Here is a 15,465-nt window from a genome sequence, read left to right as displayed (position 1 = left end):
AGCTGGGAGCGATGAGGCCCCGGCCAGCTGTCCCTCCCACGCCTGGGCTGTCGCCCGCAGACACGCGTGTTTGACCGCGAGCCCCTCGGGGGACACGGCGCGGGCCTGCAGTGCGGTCAGCGCCCAGGTCTGTTCCGAGAATGTGGGCCGATGTCAGCCTCCGGAGGGGTGCAGCGAAGAGGGAGGGACACGCGTCGCCCTCCCCAGCCCCCATTCTCAGCTCCGCAACGTTCTCCCGAGAGGAAAATGCGGGGGCGCTGGGCTGCCGTGAAGCTGGGGTGCTGAGAGCAGGAGGAACCGTGAAGGTGTGGCTGGGCGCTCAGGAAGGGGCTGGGCCGTGACCCCGGGCCCCTGGGGAGGGAGGGGGTGCTGCCGCAGGTGAGCCCACTTGGGGGCTCCTTCCCTTCTTTCAGATGAGTTTCTTTAAAAAAATGTGTCATTTATTTTCACGGAGAAGGAAAGAGTCAGAGGAAACCGCCTCCTCCTGGCTGAGAGGCAACCAAGACCCCACCCCACCACCCCACCACCCCCACCCCGCCCCTGCACCCTGCTAATGGGCTGCATCCTCTTCCCCTCCGGGACGGATTCATTTCTTGCTCTTGTCTGAATCTCACTCCCCACCGCCTGGTCCGCGTGCGCCTTCGTGCGCCTGCGTGTGCACCTGTGCCTGTGCGGCGAGGGGCCTGGCCTCCCGGGGACGCACAGAGGCCGACACTGCACCTGCTGTGCCGAGGGTCGGGGCCACAGCAGCCCTTGGGGTCTTTGGGAGACTCGCCCCAGCTGTCCCCAGTGTCGCTCCAGGAATCCCCAGGCTGCCCCAGCTACCCTGCTGGAGACAGAGCAGGAGCCTCCTGCACGGCCCCCGGCACCCACACGGGGGGCACACGGGCACATGGCGAGGGGCTGGCTGCTCACTTGCTGCCCAGACATTGTCAGGCGGAGCCACAGTTCCAGGCTGGCCGAGGCATCAGTAAACCAGAGGGGTGACAGCAGCACCCACACCAAGCCCGGGAGCAGCTGGGCACCAACCAGGACACCCAGAATCTCCCCAGGGGCACTGGGCACCTCTGCAGGCGATTTCGGTTGTCACAAAGGGGGTCCTGGCGTCTCGCAGGTGGAGGCCACGGAAGGTGCTCGCTGCCCTCCAATGCACCGGGCAGCCCCACCCCAAAGGACGGTGCAGCCCCAAAGACAGCAGTGAAAGTGGATCCCTGCCTGGAGCCGGGGCCCAGACCATGAGGGGCCCCACTGTATCGGCCTCATTGCTGCCCCCCCCCAAACTCAACGAGGGAGGGTCAGCGGAAAGGTCACGAGCCTGCGGTCACGCAGCAGGCGCCGGAGGGCTGCAGGGCAGGGACAGCCGGTCCGGGCCGGTTTGCTTGGTCTGCGGGGATCAGGTTGCAGGGGTGCTGGGGAGAGGGGTGGGGGCGGGAGCGCGGCCCGGGTTGGCCGGGGGGCCTGGGGCGGGCGAGCTCGGGGAGTGACGTGGGAGCGTCCGAGGCCGGGCCCCCCGCGGGCGGCCCCAGGGTTGGGGGGCGGAGGGGGTGTCTGGTGCGGCCGCGGGGTGCTGTGTCCGGCGCCCTCCCCTCTGCCCCGGCGCCCCGGAGGGCTCCACGGGCCACCTTGGGCCGTCGAGGGCGGAGCAGCAGCTGCTGTGCCAGTCAGGATAGGGCGCGTGGGGCCCCGGGTCCGATGTGGGGAGCTGGAGCGGCCAGCCCAGAGCAGATGGTTCAGGACCCCGGGCTTATCCGGATGTAGACAAGCGGGGGCGCCCAGGGGGCTGGAGCAGGGCGCACCCGCATCCCTCAGCTTAAGGGGCTTGGACCTGGAGCCCACGTGGCTGAGCCCACCCTCGGCACAGCCCTGGGGCTTGGGGTTCTTTCAATTGCGGGGACCCCAACTTTAGAGCTTAGGCGGAGCTGGAAGCTCAGGGTTCATTCCTACAGATGAGCAAACTGAGGGTTGCTGCCCAAGGTCGAGAAGCCAGTTAAGTATGAGAACCTGAGAAACAGGATGACAGGAAAGGTGTGTTTTTTGGGGGGTGGGTGCGGGGCTGGCACGCCCCTGCCAAGGTCAGCGATTGACCACATCGCAGCCACCACCCCCTGCTTCAGCCCTGGCCACGGAGGGGGTTAGACTGAGCCCAGAAGGGCGGGGCCAGACCAGGCGCAGCTCCCAGTCAGTAAACCTTTGCCATGAGGGGGATGCCCCTGCACCCCAGCTCTTAGCTGCTTCGCCTGATCGCCAAGCCCTGCCGTGAGGGCACAGCCACGGGCAGACCCTGTCCTTAGCACCCCCTTCCAGCCCAGCGACCTGCCATCCTCCTGCTCTGGGGGTGCAGTGTGTCAGGGCTGGGGGAGTGGTGACGACAGGGACATGTGGCCCTGAGACCGAAGACCCACGTCTGGCAGGAGCACGGCACTGGCTCTGGAGGCTCTGACGTGACTGTGACCTCATGAGGTGACTGTGAGGAGCTGGAACATTAAATTTGAGCCCTGGGTATTAGTGCTTCCCTTGTATAGATGAGGAAACCGAGGCAAGGTCAAGAGAGCCGCCCAAGGTCACGGAGCTGGTGGCAGGAGGCAGCACCGAACCCCTGGCAGCAACTCCTGCTCGGTTCCCTCTGCAGAGCTGCCTCCAGCTGCCAGGGCCGAGGCTGTCTGGTCCCCAACTCCTCCGAGCATCCTCAGTCCCTCTCTCAGTCACCAGCCCCCAAGGAGGGCCTGCCAGTGCCCTCTTCAAGGGGACAGAGGTGAGAGCCGCGCCCTGCGCCCAGGGAGGATGAGGTCAGAGCTGGCATCTCAGAGCCGGCGCAGATGCTGCATATCCACGTGGCTGCCGTGAGTGGGATGAAGCTTCCAGGGGGCTGCGTGGGGCCCATAGACAGGGAAGGCCGGTTGCCCACACCTGCGCATACGCCTGACCTCAGCACTCCCCCTGGGATGAGAGCGCGTGCTGGGCTTGGGGAGACCAGCCAGAGAGCTGGGGGGCCCTCCTTCCCAGCTGCGCAACCTCAGGCACATCACTCAGGCGTCTGTTTCTCGTTCTTCTATGAGCTGGGGGTGCCCAAACAAGAGTGTGAGCCATACGTGTGAACTGAAGGCTGTGCCCGGCGCTTGCCAGGCCCCCCAGAACCAAGCGAGGTACCGACCAGCACCAGGCCTCCCTGCGCCCTTTCACAAGGTGAGCCTCCTACCCAGCCCCACCCCCACCAGCATACAGGGGTCCACCTGTCTCCTGCCCCTCCCTCCTGTACCCCCAGATCTTGGAGCCTGGGGAGCACTCGGCTTGGGCTCGGCTGAGACTCAATCCCCAGCCAAGAAAAGTTTAGAATCAATCAGCCTTTGTTGGTTTAGACCGCAAGGAATGTAGGATGAAAATATATGTTGCTAAATTGCAAAAAAAAAAAATCGTAATGAGCACACAGGGGTTCAGTGGTCGTAATTCCTCACAAACGGAGGAGGTTGTTTAATTCTGAGCAATTGCGTCCCAAACTACCCTGCTTCCAGCTACATGATTGGACGGAGTGGGTGTGAAATTTACCGAGCTGTTAGCCGCACGTTTCCTGCGGCAGGTTCTGGTTACTCAAGTTCTCTTCCATCCGAGGCTGTCTGGGATGCAGCGGGGCCAGGGACAAGGCACCTCTTTCCTCCTAAAGGCACGTCTACCTTCCCCCCGGGCCTGAGACCTGAGCAAGCAGGTCCCGGGGGACTCCCGAGGCCCCGGATGCCTGCATCTGTCAGGAGCCCACCCTCCCCAAGCCTCACCCACAGACCCCAGAGGACTCAGGCTGCTCCCCGTGCTCCCTGGAGCTGCCAGGACTCACAAGTCTTCACCTCGAAAGGCCTGACTTTTTACTCAGTCAGGGAACCCCCCTGCCTAGGTCAAGGGAAGTCTATACCACGGGCAGACGTCCATCCGGGGACATAATACTCCATGCGTGGAACTGAGCAACCACCAGTACGACAGATTGGTGAATGGGGGGCCTCACCCTTGGGGGTGCAGTCCTACTCGCTACAGGGGCTCTGGATAAATACTCAGTGACAAAGGCACAGGCTGCTGGAGGAGGGCGCACTGCAGAGGGTGGGCAGGGCTGCAGGGCCAGGGTCAGCCCAGCCCAGCCCTGCTGTTCTCCCCAGCCTCATCTCAGCACCCAGAGGTGATGCTAGGCTGAGCTGAGCTCCAGGGGCACACCTGGGGGAGGGGGGAACCCTGGGACAAGCCTGCTGTACGGTACCCCAAGGCAGGTCAAAGCCAGGGGGACCAGAGTCTGGAGTAGTACACGTCTCTGTCCTTGGTGCCAGCATCAGGCAGTTCCCCCAGGAAGCCCTCTGGCTTCCTTGGGGAGGCCATCAGCACCCTCTGGAGCAGTCGTGGGGGAGGGCGGCAGAGCCAGCACACTGAGATCGTGCCGGTGAGGTAGAAACCTGCCCATCTGCCCATGAGGGAATAAAACAAGCTTCAGTCCTGATCCCACTCATCAAGTCCCCTCAATCCATCTGAGCCAGGAGTCTCAGCTGGTCCCTGAGACTGCAGCCCCCACCCCCACGTGGTCCTCGGTGGACCCAGTTTGTTGAGGGGGGAGCAGGCATGGGGTCTGGGGCCAAGGGTGTGCTGAAGCACCGAGGGGCTCGGCTCCAGGCCCGCAGAGGTGCATCTGTCTGTCTCCAGTGGGGAGGCCCTCCACGCCCTGGGTGGGGGCCGGAGGCCCAGGGGGCAGGGCAGGGCCAGCTGCTACCGTAGCCCGGCTCCAAAGATGAAGGCCAGTCACCTAGGCGCAGAGCGGGTCACGCTGACGCCGGACACTAACAAGATGGGCAGGAGTGCCCGTGGCATGAAGGCAGCTGACAGCCATCTGGGGAGCCACAGCCGGGGGACACAGGGCTGTGACTTGGGGGTACAGTGAGAGGGGAGGGCTGGGCAGCAAGGGGAACCCCTAAGAGCCCCAGCCACAGGCCTGGGTTCCGCAGAGCCCCCCATTCAGTCCACTGCTCCAGGTCGGTGGCCTCTGGTCCCTCCCAGCTCCAGTGACCAGCACGGGAAAGGTGCTGGGCCCTGGACAGAGGGATGAGGACATCAGGACGACGTGCGGTCCGGGGAGGAGGGCGTCTGTCTACCATCTTGTGTTATTTTGCGGGGACTGAGCCTAAAGTAACCAGAAAGAACAAGAGTCAAAGGGGACCCTCGTGCTCAGGGCCCCAACACCGGCTTTTACTAAGTGAGTCCCCGGGGCCTGGTGGGCGCTGACACAGGAGAAATTTCGGAAGCGCTTTGGATTTCTCTTCCATCATTCTCTCCTTCCCAGCAGAAACACGTTCGAGACAACAGGTGTTGGAAAACAGCTTTGCCGGGAGGGGCTGGCTTGGCAGCCTTGAGCCAATGTCCTAGGACCAGGCCACTGCTGCCAGGCCACATGCAGGCCACAGGGCCTGCTGGCCGCCCCTGTGGCCACTTTTAGTGGCCGGATGGGCTCAGCCTGCTTACCTTCCAGAGGGGCAGAGAGCCTCGCGGCTGACTCACCCCAGGGTCCTATCTAACCCCAAAATGGTACAATTCTGGGGTTTTAACTCTGGAAAGGGGAGAAAACACACTCCTGTCCACCTGCTGGGACTGAAATACTCGGATGCAGGAAGGCATTGTCTGTCCTAAAGGACTGAGTGGTGGACATCGTAAGAACTGCCCAGGAATGATCCTGTCCACCTTTGTGAATTGCTTTGTGAGTAAGTCCTGGCCCTCTCCAAGCCGTGACCTAGCAGTGTGGAGCAGAGGGGCCCGGGGCCTTCAACGCCATCCCCCCTACGAGGGACTGAAGCCCAGACACGCCCCCTCACACACCCTTTCAGAATAGCCTGCTGCGCCCCCACCTCTGGCCAGGGGAGGGGTCCCAGAGGAAAGGTACCCAGGTTCAGACAGGCCCAGACAGTGGCTACATCTAGACGGGAGCCGGGCCCACATGCTCATCCTGACCACAACAGCACAGCCTCCACTCCTCCACTCGGGAGCCCTTCCCCGGGGAGCAGCAACAGCCCAGAGTGAGCAGGCTGCAGGCTAGCAGAAAGAGGAACCAGGCCCAGGCCCCAGGGGAGCAGTTCTTCAGGACCCAGAAGCCCAAGGTCAGAGACACATTCCCAGAGGAAGGTTAATAAAGCAGAAACGTGTTTATTAGGCCCCCTTGGTCCTCACAGAGGAGCAAGACCCAGGACACGCGCCTTCAAAATCTCGAGGTTGCAGGGAGCTCTCCGGAGCAGCCAGAGAGCCAGGCCTAACCGGCCGCCACCCCAAGAACAACACTATTTGGCTGGAGCGGGACCCCCGGAGGTGACCCTGATATGAAGCGGGGCTGGCTCCTTGCCTCCACAAACACTGAGCAGTGGGTGGAGGGCCCCGGGACACCCGTCCAAACACTGGCAGACAGAGGGCCTCACGGTCTGAGGCACTAGTGCCCTGAGCTAGCCAGGGGCACGGGGAGGCAGGGGGCAGTCCCCCGGCCCTCCCCCCAAATATGCCCGCCTCCTCCTGGCGCCTCAGTCCCACACGTAGGGGTTTCTAAAGACCTGAGAGTCCGGGCCGTCTTTGGGCACGGTGGCCGCCTGCTGGCCCTGGGCCGCATACATATCCTCGGCCCGCAGCGTGGAGCTGGCGCTGCCCATCACCTGGCTGTTGGCGGTGGCCCGTGGGAGGATGACGTCGTAAGCTCCTTCGGCCTGGAAGGAAGAACAGGCGGTCTCACAGCCAGGTTCCGCCGGGCGGATGCACAAACACTCGCTTCCTGCAGGCCTGTGGCTGCCAGCTCCCCCCTCCTCGCCGCCCCCCAGCCGGGCCCCAGGGCTCCTCGAGGGATGACTCCACTTCTGGAAACGGGCAGCTGGCCTCTAACCTCCAGGCCCTTATCTCACCCGGCAGAGGGTCAGGCCTCTGGTCATCCCCCGGGATCCCGGGGCTGGCCCTGGGCAGAGAATCTTCTTCTCAAGCCCCTTTCTGCTCCCCAAACCTGAGCACCTCACTCAGCTGGTAACATCCTCAGGCTTCCTCCCTCCAGAGTCTCCCCCAGGTTCCCCAAATGGCCCCACAGCTGCGGTGGCCTGACCCCTCTGTTGGGACCGAGAGGGGAGTAATCCCGGCTGGCCAGTCTGATGTGGAGACTTAAAACCCAAATGGCCTGGGGTTTGAGTTTTAAGTTTTGAGGCTGAGAAAACCCAAGTGCTCTGCTGCAGCCTGTGAGAGCTGCGAGTTCCTGTTCCAGTAAGAGTCAGAGTCCCGAGGCACCCAGCATCCCAGCTCCCGCCCGGGAGGAACTCCCAGCCTCCTGCCCCGGCGCAGGGTCTGCAGCTTTCTCTCCCGTCCTGGCCGATTCCAGGTTCTCAAAGAGAACAGACAAGGGATTTGCTAGCCACCGGCTTGGCTCTGTGGCCCAAGATCAGGTGATGATGCCCCCGGGGGCTCGGGCCACATCTGAGAGGCGCTGTGTGATAAAATGGCTTTGTCCAGATCCTCCCGCAGGGAGCAGGTGAGCAGGGGTGGCCAGAGTGGCAGCTACTGAGCACTGGGCCTGTGGCTGGCGGGGCCCTGGTGCACAGACTGCTCCTGTCCTTCAGGGCTCCGGGCCCACCCGCTCCCGCCCCTGGACTGCTCTCCCTGCCTGGCAGGCTCCGGCTCAGGGAGAGGGAGACGCATCAGCTAGATTCGATTCGCCTCCCCCGGAGCTGGGGATGAGAACATCACCCTGCTGACCTCCCCGGTTTCCTGTTCCCAGCGTCCTGCCAGGGCAGGTCACTGACCTCTCCCCGCAGAGACTGTCGGCCCAGAGGAGGAATATATAGGGAGTGAGGCTACCCCCGCCTTCCTGTCCCCCCCCCTCCTCCCGTGGCTAATGGAGCATCTGGTTCCCAGAACCCAGGGGAGACATGAGGTGGGGGAGGGGGGGTGCCTGCTGGTGGGGGAGGGTCGAGCCTCCTGGGACAGCTGGGCTTGAGAAGTGAATACCTACCCACACCTGCTGATTGGTCCCCCACCCCTGTAGAGGGACATCTACCGGCTAAGGGCCTCCTCCGTCCCCCTAAGCAACTAGGGTGAAGCAGGCAGCTCCCACCGGCCAGCGAGGCCCTGCTTGCCTTCTGCATCAGGGCGTCACCTCCGCCTGGGGGTAGAGCTGGGGGCCATGGATACCTCGACTCCAGGAAAGGTGGGTTCCCCCAGGTGATGTTTCTCCCACTGCCTCCACCCCATGTGCTCCCGCCACCCAGTCCTCTCCACCCACTGCTCAGGCTGGTCACGGGGATATGGCCCCCCCACTCACCGGGCCTTTGTGCATCAGGGCCATCTCGGTGGGCTGGTACACGCTGGTCAGCAGCTGCCCGTTGTACCCACTGTACGGGGACACTGGTCTCTTAGCTGCAAGGGAACACAGGATGGTCAGAGGACTGGGCTGCAACTCTGGGGAAGGCTCCCCAGCGGGCAGGTCAGGGGAGCTAGGCAGGCCCTGGGGTCACATCTCACCAGGGAGGGAGGCAGGCCAGGGTGGCCGGCTTGGGGGTGAGGCCAGGGATGTCACCCCCACCCCCACACTGGAACCCTGCGCTGCTTTTACAGATGCTCAGAGGTCATGTCTTGGCTTCTCTTGAGGTTTCCTGCCATGGGGGACACCCCCCCACAACCTGTCATCTCAGAAAAGTGCCCCATCAGCAAATTTCACATCCCCATCCGCCCTCTGGGGCCAAGAGGGGCACAAGGGCCTCGGCTGCCTTCCAAGATGGCTGGTGTCCAGCCTGGCCTCCTGGCTGTGGGCCAGCGGCCAGCACTGGGCAGGCGCAGCAGAGAGCCTCGGCCCAGGGCTCCTGCTTGTCCTCATGGCCACAGCTGGGCCCCCACACCCTGGGCCCCCCGAGCCTGTGGGGGTGGCTGAACGCACGGCCTGTCTGGCCCCCGGGCCATTCCAGGAGTCAGCTCCAGGAACACTTCTCACGCCCACAGATGTGTGGGTTTCCGGCTGCTCCATCCTGCGGGGTGCCCCCAGGGTGCCTGAGGAAAGCTGCTGAGCGACCCTGGGGCCCCAGAGCAGGCCTGGCCAGGCAGGAGCCGCCGTGTCCTGTCTCCTTGGGGCCTTGGGGCCGAGGGACCTCAGCTATATAGGGCTTTCTAAGTGCTGGGCTCACTCGATTGATTTTTCCATTTAGAAAAAAAAAAATAAAAGGAAAAAAAATAAAAGCCTCCTGGCCCCAGAAGTGTTTGCCTTGAGAGGACAAAGGCTGAGAACTATTTGGCCCCAACCAACAGGCACAGGGTGAGGGCGGGGTGGGGTGGGGGTGGGGGTGTGGCCCAGCAAGCAGATCAAGGATGGCATGTCTGGCAGGTGGGGATCGCTGGGTTCCCAGAGCGGGCAGGTGGGAATCCTGACCTTCTGACCCTGACTGCCGCAGAGGCCTGGGAGCCGGCACTTGATAGTCAAATCCCAAGTCTTAGGTCCCAAATATCTCCATCAGCAAAATCTGGGGTCAGGATCAGGGCTTTTGAGGCTATGGCCCCAGCTTTCAGGGTCTTATCTTTATCAACCAGTGGCAGAAAAAGCATGTGGCCCGGACCCTGCAGGTCACATGGGGAAAGGGTTTCACAGCGTCTGGCACACAGTAGGTGCGCAGCGCATGCGAGCAGCCCTTATGTCAGTGAGTGCCGGGGCAAGACCCGACCCATTAGGACCGAGGCAGGAACTTGGGAACTTGGAGGGGGGAGGGGGCGCCGTCCTGATCGATATGTGTTGGGGTGCGGGGGAGGGGGGGCGTGTTTTTATTTAAAAGAAAAAAAATTAGCTGGCAAAACTCTAAAAGAAAACAGAGATGACTGTGGACAGGAATACAGGACAGGACGGTGACAGTGACACACTCAGCAACAGCGACACTTGCAGGCGCTCCCCAAGCGCCCCCACGCGCACTGATTTAACCCACACGGGAATCTACACAACAGCGTCATCATCGTCCCCATGCCCCAGCTGAGGAAACTGAGGCTGGCGGAGGCGGCTACCAGTCAGCAGTGGGCAGTTCTGGGGCTGGAACAGGAAGAAAGGGGGGGTAGAACCAAGGAGATGGGGCGGGGTGGGGGGGAATTGGTTTATATGTCATGCTCGAAATTTGACGGTGAAAACATCCCCACGACTTTCATGACTCTAAAGGGGGAAAGATCTCTTAACAGATGGAATTTAGGGACCAGGAGGTAATCTCCAGAACCTTCCAATCTGGAAGGTCAAGAGACCCCACCCTGCCGTCAATGGCATAGAGTCAAAGGGGCTGAGGGGGGGGTCCCCCAAGACCTACCTGCAGTCGGCTCATCCATGGAAAACGCCTTGTTCTCCACGAACATGCTCTGGCCCTTCTGCTCCTTCAGGATGGTCTCGTAGCCCACGCCCCGGGTGGGGTACATGTCCCCCTGGTAGCTTTGCTCCGGGCTGGCCTTGGTCACCTGGGAGACCTCAGGGATGACGTAGAAGAGGACGAAGGCCCAGGCATTGGCGGCCAGAGCAATGGCCAGCGTGGGGTCGTCCCAGGTGGGGCTGTTGTGCTGCTCGTTGCCGTAGGTGTACATGACGATCCACACCACCCAGATGGCCACGGAGGTGGCCGTGGTGAGCAGCACGAAGACCCCGTGCTTCCGCCAGCGTTTGAAGCGGCCGCACAGGGCAGGCCAGGCCCCCAAGAAGGCGCCCAGGAGCAGCAGCATGACGTAGATGAGGGCCATGACGAAGTCCATGTTGGCGATGGCGCAGGGGGAGCCGGGGGCCCCGCCCGCGCTGGCATTACCCAGAGCGCTGCCCTCGCCGCTGCCCCGCACCAGAGTGATGATCAGCCACTCCGTGTTGATGATCACCTCCACCAGGGTCAGCAGCAGGGCCACGGCGAAGATCACCCAGCCCCGGGGCCCGTGGTTCTTCCGGGTCAGGAAGTTGAGGGCAAAGACGTGGGCCACCAGGCAGGAGAAGCAGATGGCGAAGAGGACCCCGAAGAGGAATCGCCGGGAGGCACAGGTGGCGAAGTCAGGCTTCACCACGCAGGCAAAGACCAGGCAGAAGAGGCCCAGGGTGCCCAGCAGGAAGAACACCTGGGTGCCCAGGAGGCTGCGCTTCTTGGTGTCCTGCACGAAGGGGAGGCTGGCCACGAGGATGATGGTGAGGACGAAGGTGGTGACGACCCCCGCCCCGGCCACAGCCTCCAAGATGATGCCCCAGGCCTTGGAGCGGTCGCACAGGTTGTAGTAGAGGGGGTTGAGGTCCGGGCTGCAGCCAGGGGGGGCAAGGTTCTGGGCCTGGGCCCGGGCCCCTGGGAGCAGGAAGAGAGGCAGTCCCAGGCATGTCAGCAAGGCTTTGCGGTTGGCCATCCCAGCTCCCGGGCCAGGCTCCTGCTGGGTCACTGGGGACAGAGGGAGCAAGGGCAAAATAAGTCCTCCAAGGCCAGACACACAAGGTGCTGCCTCCCCCCTCTACCTCCAACCAGGGCAGACAGTGCCTGCTGAGCCGCTCCTGTGCCTCCCAGCCTCAGAATCCTTAACCCTGAAGCACCGGGAGGCATATCGTGGCCCAGAGAGGCAAAAGAGATGCAATTCTTTTGTCCTCCCTGCCCCTGGATGAAGAAAGAAATGCTCACTGAATGTTCTGGTCCCTCCTCCCCACCGACCACACCCTGGGGCCAAATATTCCCCGCGCTCTTGCAGCTAGGGTGGGGGACAGGGGCTCTGAGCAAATGAAAACCATGCAAGTCACTTGCTCTCTGCCCAGGGGCCTCCCCAGTTTGATAGTCCTGACCTGATGCCCTTGAACCCTGTCCCCGTGACACTGAAGTGCATGGCTCAGCAGCCACTGGCTCATTCCCTCCACGATCATTCATTCAACAAGTACTTGACAGGCAGGGCTTGCAGTCAGCAAAAAATGAAAAGTGGAGCAGGGATTCAAGTCTCAGCACCATCTAGCGATCCGCAGCCACTGGGGCACCAAGTTCCATCCCCGGCCAGGGAGCTACCCACATGGCACAGCAGACCTCTCCTGTCTCGCCCACGGCTCCCCTCAGCAGTGGATTTCAGTAGATCCAACAGTGCTCCCCACTGTCTCGGGCGGATCCTCTCACCCCTGCACCTCTGGCCTGCTCCCTAGTTCTTGTATGCATAAATAAAAGACAGTTAAAAAGTTGTATTTACCCTAACAACGACGTAAGAAAATAAATTTAAAATTTCAACGAGTTGTACTTATCCAGCTCTCTCTCCTCGATCCCTCTCCTGCGGACAACCCTGCTTTTCTGCCTGTCATTTTCCTCGTCTTAGTGCCTCCTTCTCCTCTTCTGAATCCAGACTTCTTTGTCTAGCTCAGTAGCTGGAGTCAAGGATAAAATAAACTAACTTCCCAGCTAAGGAGTTAATGACTTAATGCAAAAATTCTCCTATGAGACATTAATATTTTAATGCGAGAAGCAGGCAAGGGCAATACAGGTCTCAGAGGAATTAACTTATAATGGAAGACTCGGAGACACTGTAGCTAGAAGGCAAGAAAGCTATCTTTTATTCTCACCGGGAGGGTAACGCACTACTTCATCTACTGGCCCTACTCATTGGGCCAGCCCCTGAGAGCAGCCCAAAGAAAAGTAACTCCCTGCTCTCCACTCCAGCTGGATTGTCCCACTGTGAGGAAAGGGACAGGTCAAGAGGGATGAAAAGCCAAATCAGTGAGTTTTCCAATCCAAGACTTTAAATTTACCCGGAGCAAAACTAACGAAACATTTAAATGCTCTAAAAAGCAAACGAGGACCTCCCTGGTGGCCCAAGGGGTTAAGCACCACACTATGAAGCAATCCACAGCCTCTGCAGCACGAGTTCCATCCTGGCCGGCCAGGGAGCTACCCACATGGTACACCAGACCTCTCCTGTCTCGCCCGCTGCTCCCCTCAGCAGTGTATCTCGTCAGTCTGCCTGTTCTGTTCCCCGCTGTCTCTGGTGAATCCTCTCACCCTCCCACACCTCTGGCCTGGACCCCAGCTCGTGTATGCATAAATAAAGTCTTTTTCAAAAAAAATAAAAAGCAAATGATAAAATTCCAAAATTCTGTGAACTGTGCACAACTCCACATTTCTATCACCCCATAGGTTCAAGCCACTCCAGCACTTTCCCCTTCAACTGCAGTTTTGCTTTCTGTGGTCAACCACAGGCCAAAAATCTTTTACAATAAGATATTTGGAGAGACCACCTAACTTTCATTATAGTATAATGATATAATTGTTCTATTTTATTGTTACTGTTGTTAATCTCTCACTGTGCCCAAGTCATAAAGTAAACTACCACAGGCCTGCATTTGATGGACCCTTAGAGAAGAAAGATTTAGGATGGAAGGTCTTTCCAGGACAAACACCAGAGGTGGGGGTGGGCACAATTAATGAGTCTTAACTAAACCTGGATCTGGAAGGTTCCAGGAATCTGAGGTGGGGTCAGAAAAGGTTATCAGCCAGAGGTGGGGGCAGGGATCATCGATTTTAGAAGATCTACCCAATCTGATCCCAAGGTAATCATTTCCACAATAATTCCATCAAAGAGCATTATAAAGGAACACCCCTTAAAAGACAAGGCAGATCTTGGCAACGGGGTAAGCCTCAGCACTATGAAGCTATGGGCAGCCGCTGCTGCCTGAGTTCGGATCCCTGGCCAGGGAGCTACCCACATGGCGCAGCAGACCTCTCCTGTCTCCCCGCTGCTCCCCTCAGCAGTGTATTTCAGTCAGTCTGCCTGTTCTGCTCTCCACTCTGTCTCTGGTGACTCCTCTCACCCCTTGAACCATAGCTCTTGTATGCATAAGTAAATAAAATAAATATCTTAAAAAAAAAGACTCCCCTCCTGTGTCTATGCAGGCACCTCTTTCCTTGCTCTCCTTTCCTCAATAAACTTGCTGGGTATGGAATGGCAATGTCTGAATTCTTTCTCAGAGGGAACCAAGAACCCCACACACCGAACCCCATCATGTGAGCCCCAACATATGTATAGGGAAAACATTCTAAGTACTACCTACGGTTTCAGGCATCCAATGGTGGGCCTGGAAATATCCCCGAGGATGTGGGAGGCAGGGGGAACTACTGCAATTGTAACCCTGCCACTCTTCTCTCACCACTGAGGGGGAGCCCAGGTACTCCCCAAAAAGACAGCAACCAAGCCTTCCTGGGCTGATAGCGACCACTAGTCACTGGCCGGGGAATGGCATGTTCCAGCTGCTCAACCACCTTCTTCCTCGTTTTGGCGGAAGAGATTTGCTGTTTATCCTTCCTGTTTCTCCCACTCCTAGTTACTTACCTACTAAGAGGCAAACAAAAGCCCCCATGGAAACAGTCTCTAAAATTGATCCGTGAAAATGCATGGCCACTAAACCAGGAAAAACAAAACTCACCAATTAGGTGACATGGTCAATTTCAAAGAGGTTGAAATTTGAAAAGTGATCAATTTCCCCAAGACATTCTCCACGCCCCTTGGAAACACTCTAGTCTCTCAGCCGCGTCAGCTGCCCACTCCTTTTCCTGTTAAGTCCACTTTTCCCTCAAGCACCATCTGCCATCAACTCTTAATGAATTTGCATTCTTAGGTGCATTTACTATTGTTTTCTTAAATAACTGGCACAGAAACAGAACTACTTTCTCCGGACTTCCCATGCACGAGCACATTTCCCCTACATCCCGACTTAAGCAAGTTTTTGTAGGGGACTTTGTGATTGTAAATCAATAAGGCACCAACCGTATTTACAGGTTCTGGGCCGAGAACAGAGGCCTGGGGGAAGCTCATGGGGCTGCTCTGGGGAGATAATTTATGACGACCTGCTCAGGGATCTGGGCACTCAACCCCAGGTCCAGAGTCTGTGGCTCACAGCAAAGCAGTCAGAACTTGGGGTGAAGTCGGGGATGAGGAGCTGAATCCTGGGAGGGGCCACGTACACTGAGCCTCTAGGTTCTCAGCGGTCGCCCTCAGCCAAGTGCCAGTTTAGAGCTGGCAATTATCCCAAATCAGCAAATATTTACTGTGCACCCAGGGGGACAGGCGCGGGTGTTCTCAGAGTTATGGAAAATACAAAGTGGAACAAACACAGTGCCAGACTTGATAGGGTTTAAATCTAACAGGAGAGACAAAGTGGACAGAGGAGAAAATTACACTAGGAAGAAGCCATGTGCCACACCACAAAATTCACCTCTGGAGCAGAGACATGTGTGTCAGGAATAGAGGGGGAAGGGCCTCCAGGGCAGGGGATCAGGCGAGACGGGGTCGAGCGCTTTCACCAGCATTTCATTCAATTTTTAATAAAATGCATTAATAAAACGCACTACAATATTTAATAAAATGCATGCAAAAGAGCTATGCCTTGAAGAATGAGCAGGTGAAGGGGGCAGGGAGAGGCCAAAAAGATGCATAAATAAAAGGCCGGAGATGAGCTCAAATTCAGAGCAAAGAGAAAAAGTCAAGTTCACC

At 59.2% G+C, this 15,465-nt stretch overlaps 1 protein-coding gene across 1 annotated transcript; it reads right to left on the bottom strand.

Moving 5' to 3' along the window:
- Positions 1 to 5,113: 5,113 nt before the first annotated feature.
- On the bottom strand, positions 5,114 to 11,385 carry GPRC5C (G protein-coupled receptor class C group 5 member C; the record flags this gene model as incomplete). Its single annotated transcript, XM_084236721.1, has 4 exons — positions 10,305 to 11,385; positions 8,297 to 8,391; positions 6,555 to 6,704; positions 5,114 to 5,146 (listed from the first exon to the last, which is right to left on the bottom strand). Exons 1-4 carry the CDS (start codon positions 11,359 to 11,361, stop codon positions 5,114 to 5,116), a joined length of 1,335 nt encoding a protein of 444 aa, XP_084092847.1. The 5' UTR covers positions 11,362 to 11,385.
- Positions 11,386 to 15,465: the final 4,080 nt, after the last annotated feature.

This window comes from Talpa europaea, assembly GCF_964194135.1.
Source record: "Talpa europaea genome assembly, chromosome: 7".
NCBI classification, from domain to species: domain Eukaryota; kingdom Metazoa; phylum Chordata; class Mammalia; order Eulipotyphla; family Talpidae; genus Talpa; species Talpa europaea.
The sequence above is the reverse complement of the archived record's forward strand: the minus strand, read 5'-3'. Positions and strand labels throughout refer to the sequence as shown.